Genomic DNA, 13,901 nt, shown 5'->3' on the forward strand with positions numbered 1-13,901 from the left:
AAGATTTCCGGTTTCCCCTCCAACTCTCCCCTATGTCACTGGATTTAGTCGGGATTTAAAATAAGAGTTCTAAAGCACAAGATCTTTCTAAATATTAAATTAAAAAAACAAGTTTTTTTAACGGAAAGTAAGGAGCGACATTAAACCTTAAAACGAACAGAAATTACTTCGTATATGAAAGGGGCTGCTTCCTTATCAACGCCCCGCTCTTTACGCTAAAGTTTGACTCTTTCTCTTAACTCTACCATTTACAACAGTAAAAAACTTTAGTGTAAAGAGCGGGGCGTTGATGAGGAAGCAGCCCCTTTCATATAGCCTACGAAGTAATTTCTGTTCGTTTTAAGGTTTAATGTCGCTCCTTACTTTCCGTTAAAAAAATTTGTTTTTTTATATTTAATTTCTGAACGTTTTTGAATCAATGCATGTTTTGATTTTGGCTCTACGCAGATGAATAATTAAAACGAAATTTGCATATTTTTTTTTTTTTTTTGGCTAAATGGATTTCTCATAGTTTTTATCGAATGATTTTGAGAAAAAAAAGGAGCGGCGGAGGAGGCCTAGTTGCCCTCCGATTTTTTGGTTACTTAAAAAGGCAATTAGAACTTTTATTTTTTTACGAATGTTTTTATTAGTAAAAGATATACGTAACTTACAAATTAGCTTACGTAACGAACTTCTGTATTCTCATGTTTTTATTACGTACTAGCTGTTGGGGTGGCGCTTCGCGCCCCCCCAAGCCCCGCCGCGCGCGTAAGTCGTTACGCGCCATATTAGTTACGCGCCACTGTAGTTGTGTCCCTGTGTCCCACCTGTGAATATAGATAGATTTATATATGTGTTTCAAACTACGTAAAAATTGATAATATACAACATTCTTGGCTTTCCCATTGTCTGTCCATATACAAAGCCGTATGTACTAATAATGACGTCATATGCAAACGCTCTTTTTACAAACAAACAAACATGCATACACACAACTCGTTTTTATATAGATAGATAGATAGATAGATACAATACAAATTAACTACGTAAAACTTGTGAATATACAACAGTCTTCGCTGTCCCATTGTCTGTGCGTATAAATAGATTGTCAGGTTTACCGACCCTCAAAGATGCAACATACAATTGTAAATTGGTAAAGCAATCTGTATTAAGATCTATACCGCATTTTTCTAGTGATTGCCCTTGAGCTTTGTTGATGGTGGTTGCAAATGCTAATCGAATTGGGAATTGCAATCTTTTAAATTGAAAAAGCAGATCCGTTGGAATCATGGGAATGCGAGGAATAAGAACAGCCTCACCCTCATAAGGCCCTGTCAAGATTGTGGCCTCTATTAGGTTTTCCATTGTTTTTTTTACGGCAAGTCGCGTGCCATTGCAAAGCTTTGGTGGGTTGATATTTCTTAAAAGTATTATTGGTACGCCTATTTTTAGTTGTAGCACGTGTGGTGGAAACCCTGAAGGATCTATGGAATTTAAAAATTCAGATGGATAATTAACCGCTTCATTTGGTTCCAAAATACGAATTAACTGCGTAAAACTTGCGAATATACAACATTCTTCGCTGTCCAATTGTCGCTGCATATAAATAAATTGTCATGTTTACTGACCCTCGAACATGCAACGTATAATTGTCCATGGGAAAAACAATCAGTATTAAGATCTATACCACATTTTTCTAATGATTGACCTTGAGCTTTGTTAATGGTGATTGCAAATGCTAATCGAATTGGGAATTGCAATCTTTTAAATTGAAAAGGCAGATCCGTTGGAATCATGGGAATGCGAGGAATAAGAACAGCCTCACCCTCAAAAGGCCCTGTCAAGATTCAATTTTAGCATACATATCAACGACGAATTGGTGAAACAATTCACGGCATTTTAAAATGTAATTTTCTTCATCCTGCCGAATCATTAGTCTATAGGAATAATAATGCATTGCACTGCATTTCTTATTCATTTCTTTGTTAGTGGCTGGATTCATCAATTTAATATTAAAGTGATAGCCGTCGGCTCCATCCCAAAAAATAATAGGATATTGTAGGGCATCGTAGCATCGATGAGTTTCAGCAATTCTTAACAACTGAGCGTTTCGCTTATGAAGAATAATATCTCGAGGTAAAAACTGATCACCGACCATAACGATTGCCACTTCGTCGATAGTTGGAGCATTGTATCTACGCACATGTTGGCCAGGAGGCGTTTTGTCAGCGGAAATAACAATTTTATGCGTATCAGTAGGCATCAAATCGATGGCTGTTTTGAACAGACGCACTAAATTATTATTTTCGTGGAAAAGATGTTGCAATTGGGAAACGATTGTCCTTTCAACGTTGGGAGAAATTTCGCAACGTGCATTCAATTCAAAATTTCTATCACTGATGAAGTACAATTGTACAAATTTATGATTCTCGCCTGAGAATGGTAGAGAGACCCTGCTCTATGATAAATTTGCCCTTTTAATTTGAAAGTAGAAATAAATTGATCTGGATTTTCGATATGGCTCCAAACGACGTCATTTGGAAACATGAGTTGTATTTTCTGATTTTTGACAAAAAACGCTTAGATTCTGACGTAGTTCCAGTAAGGAAAGTCTTCAATGGCTCTGGTGGTGCAGCCAATAGAGGAAGTTTAACTTTTCCTGAGGCGCAACACATTCCCATTGTTTCACCATTGAATTTCAAGGCCTTGCAATAGGGACAAATTTTAGACATTGTCCCGATTTGAACACATCTACTCAAGCTATAATCATCGACTGGGTTGTACCTGAATGCCAGGCGATAACTTTCAGGTTGCTCTGATTCCTCGGCACGCTTTCTTTTCTTACTTTCTCTATCAGCAGCAAGCCTGATTTCTTGCTGTTCTTGTGATTCCTCGGCACGCTTTCTTTTCTTACTTTCTCTATCAGCAGCAAGCCTGATTTCTTGCTGTTCTTGTAATTCCTCGGCACGCCTTCTTTTTTCACTTTCTCTTTTAGCAGCAAGTCTGCTTCCGCGTTGCTCTGGTAGTTCCTCGGCACGCTTTCTGTTCTTTCTTTCTCTATCAGCCTCAAGCCTGTTTCCTTGCTGTTCTTTTGATTCCTCGGCACGCTTTCTGTTCTTTCTTTCTCTATCAGCCTCAAGCCTGTTTCCTTGCTGTTCTTTTGATTCCTCGGCACGCCTTCTTTTTTCACTTTCTCTTTTAGCAGCAAGTCTGCTTTCGCGTTGCTCTGGTAGTTCCTCGGCACGCTTTCTTTTCTGACTTTCTCTATCAGCAGCAAGTTTTTTGGCATAGACTCTTTGAGCATCTTCATCGGCTTTTGCCATGGTAAGTTCATCAGTCATTGTAAACTTAAACATTAATAGATTTCTACGTGAACATATGTCTTAAATATCTTGAATGACGTCACCGTCAAAGCAAAAATGACGACAACTAATTTCATGACGTCAGTCAACACAGAAACATGACGTCACCTGATCCACAGACAGACACACAGACAGACAACTTATTTATATATATATATATAGATATGAAAGGGTTCACCCCTCGCTCTTTACACTAAAGCTTAAATTTTGTCCCAATTTCTTAAGAATGACCCCTGAATCACAAAAGCCGTAGAATAAATAGTTGAAATTACTAAAAATACTTTAAAGTAAATAGCGAGGTATTAGGGGGAGGTGAGCCCATCATATGCGTAATAATTTCTGTTCTTTTTAAGTTTTAATGCTTCTCCTCACTTTCAGTTGAAAAAAAACTTTTTAATATTTATTTTTTCATTGTTTTTTCTTTAAATAATGCTAGAAGATCCTGCGCTGCCTTCATGGAAGTTTTCTTCCCCTATGATGAATTCCTCCAAGGAAAGTTCCCCCGACATATCCCCCTCTTATCAACCCCCCCCCCCCACAACCTAAAAATCCCCCCGAAAATGTCTGTACACTTCCAAATAACCATCGATATATGTAAGCACTGGTCAAAGTTTGTAACTTGTGGCCCCTCCCAAGGGGACTGTGAGGGAGTAAGTCGACCCCAAAGACATAGTTATAAGGTTTTTTGACTACGCTGAATAAAATGGCTATCTCAGAATTTTGATTTGGTGACTTTGGGAAAATTAATTAGCGTGGGAGGGGGCCTAGGTGCCCTCCCATTTTTTGGTCACTTAAAAAGGGCACTAGAACTTTTCATTTCCGTTAGAATGAGACCCCTCGCAAGATTATAGGACCACTGGATCGACACGATCACCCCTGGACAAAAAAAAAATCCGTGATCTGCCTTCTGGCAAAAATACAAAAGTCCACATTTTTGCAGATAGGAGCTTGAAACTTGTACAGTAGGGTTTTCTGATACGCTGAATCTCATGGTGTGATTTTCGTTAAGATTCTGTGACTTTTAGGGGGTTGTTTTCCACTATTTTCTAAAATAAGGCACATTTTCTCAGGCTAGTAACTTTTTATGGGTAAGACCAAACTTGATTAAACTTATATATTTAAAATCAGCATTAAAATGCGATTCTTTTGATGCAGCTATTGATATAAAAATTCCATTTTTTAGATTTTTGGTTACTATTGAGCCGGGTCGCTCCTTATTAAAGTTTGTTACCACGAACTGTTTGATCAAGTTTCATTCAGATCTGATCACCAGTCGGTAAGTTACAAATACCTCATTTTTCTACTTTTCTGAATTACCCCCCCCCCCCCAACTCCTCTAAAGAGAACGGATACGGTCCAGTTATGTCAGTCACTTATCTTGGATTTGTGCTTATTCTTCCCACCAAGTTTCATCCTGATCTCTCCGCTTTAAGCGTTTTCCAAGATTTCCGGTCACCCCCCACTGACACTGGATCCGGTCGGGATTTAAAATGAGAGACCTGAGTTACGAGGTCCTTCTAAATATGAAATTTTATAAAGATCCGATCATTTCTTCGGAAGTTAAAAATACCTTATTTTTTTTAATGTTTAATAATTAACCCTTCCCCCCAACTCCCCGAGAGAGAGCGGATCCGTTCCGGTTACATCAATCACATATCTAGGACTTGTCCTTATTTTTCCCACCAAGTTTCATCCCGATCCCTCCACTCTAAGAGTTTTCCAAAATTTTAGTTCCCCCCCCCCAATGTCACCGGATCCGGTCGGGATTTAAAATAAGAGCTCTGAGACACGATTTTCTTCCAAACATCAAGTTTCAGTAAGATCTGATTACTCCTTTGTAAGTTAAAAATACCTCATTTTTTCTAATTTTTAGAATTAACCCTCCCCCTCAACTCCCCCAAAGAGACCGGATCCATTCCGGTTATGTCAATCACGTATCTAGGACTTGTGATTATTTTTACAACCAAGTTTCATCCCGATCTCTCGGCGCTAAGCGTTTTCCAAGATTTTAAGCTCCCTCCTAACTCCCCCAATGTCACCGGATACGGTCGGGACTTAAAATAAGAGCTCTGAGACACTATATCCTTCGAAATATCAAATTTCAATAAGGTCCGATCGCTCCTTCATAAGTTAAAAACATCTCATTTTTCGGAATTAACCCTCCCCCCAACTCCCCCAAAGAGAGCGGATCCATTCCGTTTATATCAATCACGTATCTAGGACTTGTGCTTATTTTTACCAATAAGTTCCATCCCGATCCCTCCACTCCAAGTGTTTTCCAAGACTTTAGGTTTCCCCACCCCAACTACCCCAATGTCACATGATCCGGTCGGGATTAAAATAAGAGCTCTGAGACACGATATCCTTCCCAAAATCGAATTTCATTAAGATCCGATCACCTGTTCGTAAGTTAAAAATACCTCCTTTTTTCTATTTTTTCCGATTTAACCGTCCCCTCACTCCCCCCCCCCCAGATGGTCAAATCGGGGAAATGACGATTTCTAATTTAATCTGGTTTGGTTCCTGATACGCCTGCCAAATTTCATCGTCCTAGCTTACCTGGAAGTGCCTAAAGTAGAAAAACCAGGACAGACCGACAGAATTTACGATCGCTATCTGTCACTTGGTTAATACCAAGTGCCAGAAAAAAGAAAAGAAAAAAAAATAGTTCAGTAAAATATATATAAATATTAAAGGAAAGAATGGTTATAATAATTCTATTGGATCTCAATGTTGAATCTCGATAAATTTCCAAAATGTAAAAAAAAAATAAAAAATTAATCAACAACTTTAAAATCAAGCTTTAAAATAAATATTGGGAATGATAATTTTTAATTTAACAAGTTAATATAAAACCATAAAAATAACAATATATAATACAGTTACAAGCATTAAAACTTTTACTTTTATAAACGTTTAACAATAAGAAATGCTACTATGTATTAACTAACATTAAAGAGACACATCACTTTATTACATAAAAAAAAACCATGAAACATAGACAAAACTATAAATGATATCACAAAACGAAAACGAAATCACTTTTTAAAAGTGAAAACAAATTCATTTAGTAAACATAAAATATATATTAAACAAAATAAAAAAATTACATATAAAATAATATTCATCGATTCTCTGGATCGTGCAATTTAATTTTGCATGGTTCTAAGAAAAAAAAATACTTGCATTAACAAACCCTCGCACGGAAAACATTTTCTAAGAGGTACTGAACATCCACAATTCGACCTCCCCAAGATCTTTCTGTACAGATTCCTATTTTGTCCCCTTTTGCTTCTCAACTCAGTCAATGAAAAAAATGTTGTTCCATATCATTAAAAAATATTAAATAAATAAGACATAACGCTGGTTTATCGTTTTTATTCATTTTTATTTTAATGGTGGTTCCACCCAGGTTTTGTATTCATTGGCTAGTTTTTACCCCCAAACCTTTTCTTAGTGTCCATATTAATTAATATGATACGTAATTATTTAGGGTATTTTAAAACTCAACAGTCAAGAGAGCTGCTCGGGTCAAACAATTGTCGTAGAATATTAGAAAAGCTCTTTAGTTTCAATCTGTCAAAACTCGAAATCAAAATATATACTTTTTTTGACATTTCTTTTCTTGGCATTTCATTAATCTGATATTAGTAGCAAAAAAAAAAAAAAAAAAATCAAGGGAAAATTGAGAGCAACACTAAAACGGGATATTTTTGACATCAGAATCAAAACTGGACGCGGACATAATTTATGCTGTTATATGCAATTCTAAAACAAACAATGAAGACAAAACATGAAAATTTTGATTGCAATAGGTTTGACGAACATTGGGTGTATTTACTCATCAGAAAAACCAACCATATACCAAAAACAGCAATCCCCCTGTCTTCAAATTGAAATTAGCATTTTTTTTTATAATGGGAATAATTTTTTTATGAGATAGGAGTGATAGATGTTGAGCAGCGGTCTTGCCCCTATATTGTGCATAAGACTAAACCAAGAATTTTTAGTAGCACACCATAAATATAATTAAAACAAAATCTTGGATATAATTTTTCTTCAGAAGGGAGCTCAGCAAATTTTACACGAATCTAACAAGAGAGAAAAAAAAAGGAAGAAATTATTCAAAATTGCAGCAACCACTAAAATACATAGTCGGAAACACAGACAAAACTTACCTTATACGAGTCCAACTGAAATGGTACCAATCAATTTGGTGTTTATACTCGCCTATCCTCAGCATGCATGGACGTCATCATGCACAGTTTAAAGGCCCAAACCTTTTCTGACCTTGTAAGATGGGGCACATAGACTTCTGTCATATAATATTATACTTCGATTTTGAATACTGCTCTACTTTATACTACTTATATATTTCTGCATCATTATCTTCATCATATCATCATATAATTTACTTTTTGTCTGTGGTTTGAAGTAGCAAACAGACGATTTTTTTTCACTTTTAACTTGCCAAAAACTTCAAACAGACAAGTAAAATTATCAATCTAAGCTCGGTTAATTTTATTTCGGTTCTCGGTTAATCTCGAATTAACTCTAATTTACTCGGTTAATCGGTTCTCATTTTCAATCTAAGCTCGGTAATTTTTTTTCCACTGCCCCACAACTTAGTTTGAGAATATCCGGCTTTTTTTGCTCCAAGATGTCGATTTTTGCAACCAGAGGGACAAGACCTTACCAGACTTAAAATCAGTTAAAAATAATAATAATAAAATAAATATTACAACACTTGATTATCTAGAAGAGCTAGAATTTCCCAGTCTTACTGTTTGCATAGAGCAACAGCATTGTTTTCAGATCACGGGTTGACTGGATGCAACAATCAAGTTTCCAAGCATACGAGTTATTGGAGCTTTAATTATTATTATTTAAGAATTAACGACGCTTCTTGACTACTATGGTCCCTGCGTCAGCCCTGCAGTGCATTCCTGCAGCGTGATTCGATCTCTGGGTCCCGTATTGCCAAGCTAAGGTCAAATCCACTGCGCCACCACAGGACTCTTTGGAGCTTTAATGATAATACTTCTTTAACCCTTGAATTATAGTCAATCAATACGGTTTGGAACGATATGGCAACTTGACTTGTCATAATATATAACAACAATGCTTCTGCCCCCCCCCCCTCTTTACTCAAACATAACATTCAATTCAAAAAATTATTTCTACTGGATTTTTCGCAGCGGTATCCAACTTAACCACATCATCTATACAAATTATCTCATACCAAATTATCTGTATACAAAAGGCTATGATCTCTAAAACTTTTTATAGTTATTCGTCACCAAGAGTTGGTTCTCAATGGCGAACTATGTCATTTGGAAAAGGTCACAATAAATCAGCAAGTTTTGAATAATGCTTGGAAATATAGGGGAGAGGGTTCTTAAATTCAGATAAACTTTAAGGCTTTATGAATAACCAATAACTGGGCTTGATAAACCAAACAAAAAAGTTTTCATAAATTTTTTTCCACATTAGCATACTCTTGACAAAAGATTCTGAAGCAATAGATGAATTTTTAAGCTGATTTGAGACACATATCTTTGATTCTTTTTGGTCTTGGGGGCAGAAAATTAAAATCTAGACGATCATTCAAAGAATACTAAATTTTGGACAATTTTCTAGGGAGTCAAAGGAACTGAGTCTCCAATTTAAATTTCTAATTTTACACCTTAGGGTCTGCTTAGCAAAGGAACTTAATGTAGTAAGTTAACAAATTAAAAACATACATATTTAGTCAATTTTTGGGAAGGAGGGGAGTCGCTCTTTTGCTACTTTTTTTGTGGATAAATTTCCCCTTAGACTACAAACTTGTCACCATAAGTTCAGATAATAAAAATAAAGTAAAACTTTATTTTCAAAGTTTTAAATAAAGTTTTTTCATTGGGAATATGAAAATATGGCTCAGCCAATACCAATCAAACAAAATTAGGGCTCTAGTTTGAATCCTGATTCTGGACAGCACCGGCGCGTATTTTAGAGCAAACAAGTCTTTCAGGTTTCTCAAAATTTTGCTCACCTCGGCCAAGGGCTGTGAGTTAGTGCCAATTTGAGCAATTTTGCAGGCCACCTCCCTCTCAAATAAATAATCTTGTCTACATAGGCTAGCCAACAAAATTAAGAATTCTGAAAATACAATTTTTTAGCCAATTTTAAAACCAGGTCGCATTCAAATACTGTTTCGAAGTTAAATATTTTATTCTTTTTTAAGAAACAAAATTTTTCCCAAGTACAGAAAAATATGGCCTTTTTCAAAAATATAATTTTGGGTCTTTTCAAATATACTTTACGGGCAAAGCAATGTTTTTAAGCTTTCTTTTTTCTTTTTTCTACGGCTAGGACTTCTAGTCCAAATAGAAAAAGTGACTGAAAAATACTACAGACGAAGTGGCGCAGCTCTGTCCCCCTTTGGCTGAACTTTATCTAGCTGATTTTTGAAAAAAATCAAAACCCGATGAAGTCGGTGAGGATCATTTAAATAAGAAATAAAAATAAAAACATAATAAGCCAAAAAATATGTTTTTGTCAACTATTCCATGGTTCTCCTTTATTTAGCATTGTGATTCTTTTCACCTTCTTTTTTCATCTTTGGTTGAACTAAATGAAACAAATGTGAACTAATAATATCTTGTTTTCTTGTGAAAATTTTGGGTTGTATCAAAATCCTGAATATTATGCATTTCAGTTTAAGACAATATAGACTTTTGTTTCTTTTGGGATAGTCCCTTTAAGAAAAAAATTCTACAAAAAAGGCATTCGTTTTCCTCTACTTGTTAAGGTCAACATATGTTATTGGGTGAAAAGACGAGCTTCACTTGCCAAATGACTAGGAAACTATACACATAAAGTGCTAATTCAAATATGAGAATTAGCCAACATGGATCTTAAAATCTTCCTAAACTCCTGCATTCACTCTTTGATGACTATAACAATTACTCAAATAAGAAAAGTTTTCTTTACACGTATCGCAATTAAAGGGTTTCTCACCGGTATGCAGTCTTTGATTTGTATTTAAACAAGATTATTTTAAAAACTCAGCTCACATATAAAGAAGATTTAATTAGCTACTTACCCGTATGTACTCTTTGGTCCGTATTGGAGTTAAAGGACATAGAGAAGTATATTTAAATAAATCACATTGAAACAGCTTCTCACCTTTATAAAATCTTTATTGCCTCTTCAAAATATGCTTTAGAAAAAAGGTTTCCACATAGATCACATTTAAAAGGTTTCTCAACCATATACACTATGTAATCTGTGTTCAAGGTGCCCATTAGAGAAGTAGTCATGTCACATAATTAAATTTAAAAGTTTACTCACTTGCATGCATTTTTTGATGCTTTTTCAAATTGTAGGATAGAGAAAAACATTTTTTACATATATCACATTTAAACGGCTTCTCACCGGTATGCACTTTCTGATGCGAGTTCAACGTTCCTGCTTGAGAAAAGGTCTTGCTACATACACCACATTTGAACGGTTTCTCACCTGTATGTACTCTGTGGTGCGCGTTTAAAATATTAGCTAGAGAAAAGGTCTTGTCACATACATCACATTTGAACGGCTTCTCACCTGTATGCACTCTTTGGTGCGTGCTTAAAACATGAGCTTGAGAAAAGGTCTTGTCACATACATCACACTTAAACGGCTTCTCCCCAGTATGCACTTTTCGATGTGAGTTCAAAATTGCTGCTTGAGAAAAGGTCTTGTCACATACTTCACATTTGAACGGTTTCTCACCTGTATGCACTCTTTTGTGCGTGTTTAAAACATGAGCTTGGGAAAAGGTCTTGTCACATATCTCACATTTAAATGGTTTCTCACCGGTATGCACTCTTTTATGTGTGTTCAAAGCTACTGCTTGGGAAAAGGTCTTGCCACATGCATCACACTTAAACGGTTTCTCACCTGTATGCACTCTTTGGTGCGTGTTTAAAACATGAGCATGAGAAAAGGTCTTGTCACAAACGTAACATTTAAATGGCTTCTCACCGGTATGTACTCTTTGATGCCGTTTCAAATACTGTGCTCTAGAAAAGGTCATGCCACATACATCACATTTAAATGGCTTCTCACCTGTATGTACTATTTGATGCCGTTTCAAATACTGCGCTCTAGAAAAGGTCTTGTCACATACGTCACATTTACATGTCTTTTCCCCTTTATATGTTGTATGATGCCGTTCCAATTTTCTTTCCTTTTCACTTTGCATGCAACTTTTCAAGCGTGTTTTCTGGTTTTCTAAGCCTTTTGCTGAAGATTCCGATGTACAAGAATTTGAGGTGCCACTAGTAGATGGATTCTTTGAAACAACTAGTGAAGAATTTTTCTGTATGTGCAGTCCAGATACGTGTGGTGAAAAGTGACCTTAAAGTTTAAAAAGTCCAAGGAATTAAAAAATAAATTCTATCTTTCGATATGTTTTAACTACTAACTTAATTTTTGATCGCTCTGCTTAATCTCCTGCAGGTACTTACATTAGTTTTAAAATTAATTATTCTGACGTAAGTAAAGAGCGAAAATGAAAACTTGAACAATGAAAAAAAAATCCTAGTGTTTATTCCAAGTACAAATAGAGGAGAGACGGATAACAAATATTATATTTATTTTTTAAATGAAAGAGAAAGAGCAAAAATAATACAAATCATTCACTGAAGTCCAAATTTTTTTTAGTTAACTGAATAGCTGAATACTGTGTCACTCTGGTATACCAGATGCTTACACGTTTTTGGAGTATTGGTTGTAACACGAGTATTCAAGTTCACTATTTACATAGCCATTTAACTATTTTCCAGAGACTTTAGTTGCCACAAGTGGTGAGGAAGGGAAACCTTTCACTAAGACATAAAGCCTATGGAGGATTACCACCAACAAGGGTGAAATACCGGAGAAAGGTGATACCAAGAGTGGGCTCACTCGATTGGAAATTGGTTGTCCTAGTGCCCTTTTTAACATTCAAGTGTAGATAACTAGTACCCCTCCCTAACCTTTTCCCCAAAATAAACTTGATCAATTTTGAGATAAACATTTTGTTCAAAATAGTTTGGGGGGACAACCTTATTTATCTTCAAAAGTAGCCAATTAAAAACCAATTAAAAAACGTTAAACCAATTAAAAAGTTCACCAATTAAAAAACCATTAAAACGGGTTTAAGAAGAATTTAGGTGTCATTGATTAAGAGCAAGGGGAGCGACTTCACAAAGACATTGACTATGAGGGATAGCTACCAAGAAAGATAAGATTGCTTATCTTCAGACGGCAATTTACTGCTCGAGTTTGAAAAGAGAATGATACAAGCAAACTGTATTAAAACATATCATTATCACTCTAAAAAAGATTGGATGCTCATATGATGCCGGATTACTGTATCAGTTTGAAAGTGTTCCAACAAAATGAACTTAAGAGCATCCCGCGAAAAAAACTTTTAAAGTTGCGAATAGTTGTTTTAGCATGAATTTTTCAGGTTTAATGGTAAAACCTGATAAACTGCTGAGATTTAAATTTAGCTGTTTGATTAATTATATCTTCAGAACTCGAGGTCCCAGCCAAAATTCGTTTGATATTTGAATTTAACTAGTTAGTTATACCTATAAATGAAATCAGTGCCAAAAGCCACGTTAATTAGACCCGCATTGCCAAGTAATCTTCATTTGTGGCAAAAAAGTCAGTAAAACCATTGGCCAGATTTGTAAAAGTGCAAACTTATCCCCCATCCCTCCTGTGAGGATAGTTAGCTTACCTACTATTCTTAACTGCTAAATGTCATGACTGACCTCTTTTATTGATAGTGGAGTTTTATGTACTACCATATGAAATGAAAGAATTATGTTTATTTAGTGTTCACTTACAATACGAATAAGAATACAAAGAATGCAAATGTTCAATTAAATACTTCAATTTTTTGTGCAATATCGAAATTTGTTTTGGCAAAATTCCAATAAAAGTTTATAGCATCAAAACAAAAACAGGTGTAAATACGGATATTAGACATCAAATAAGCTATCAATGCTTCTGTGACACTTAAAATTCCCATAAATTAATTTTTGAAACCAACTGTTATAAATGTGCTCATTTAAACATTTATTTCTCTTATCATTCCGCATTATCCATTATCGTCTTAATTGTTGTATTTTTAAATGAATCAATGCAGTGCATTTGGTATTGAACTTTTTGAATTTGCAGTGCATTTGGTGTTTGGTGTTGAATTTGGTGTTGGTGTTGAACCGGTTAATATTGGCCATTGAAAAGGTTTAGTCTATCACAACATGCCAAATCGGCCTGTGATTATTTTTGCGCCAATATTATTACACTTAATTTTTAACTTAATTTAGGCGTTTGGTTGACATGGTATTCACGTTATGGTAAGACATCAAACCTTATTGATTATGTTATAGTAAACCGAAGACTGACAGGATCAATGAAAGATACTAGGGCATAGAGAAGTGCAGTTATTGATAACAAAAGTAAAGATCACCATCTAGTGGTGTCCAGGGTTAATTTAAAGCTGAAATTTCGGAAGGGTATCTACCCCCCAAAAGTTAT

At 35.4% G+C, this 13,901-nt stretch overlaps 1 protein-coding gene across 2 annotated transcripts in view; it reads right to left on the reverse strand.

The window, feature by feature from the left end:
- Positions 1 to 5,827: 5,827 nt before the first annotated feature.
- Positions 5,828 to 13,901, reverse strand: part of LOC136024869 (zinc finger protein 664-like) — a 37,110-nt gene continuing 29,036 nt past the window's right edge. Inside the window, exon 5 of one of the 2 annotated variants that reach the window (XM_065700391.1) lies at positions 5,828 to 11,726. In XM_065700391.1, coding sequence (XP_065556463.1) covers positions 10,672 to 11,726 — 1,055 coding nt within the window. In that variant the 3' untranslated portion in view covers positions 5,828 to 10,671. The remainder of the gene's footprint in view (positions 11,727 to 13,901) is intronic. The other variant, XM_065700390.1, reaches the window with a different exon arrangement.

This window comes from Artemia franciscana, chromosome 3 (genome assembly GCF_032884065.1).
Source record: "Artemia franciscana chromosome 3, ASM3288406v1, whole genome shotgun sequence".
NCBI lineage: Eukaryota > Metazoa > Arthropoda > Branchiopoda > Anostraca > Artemiidae > Artemia > Artemia franciscana.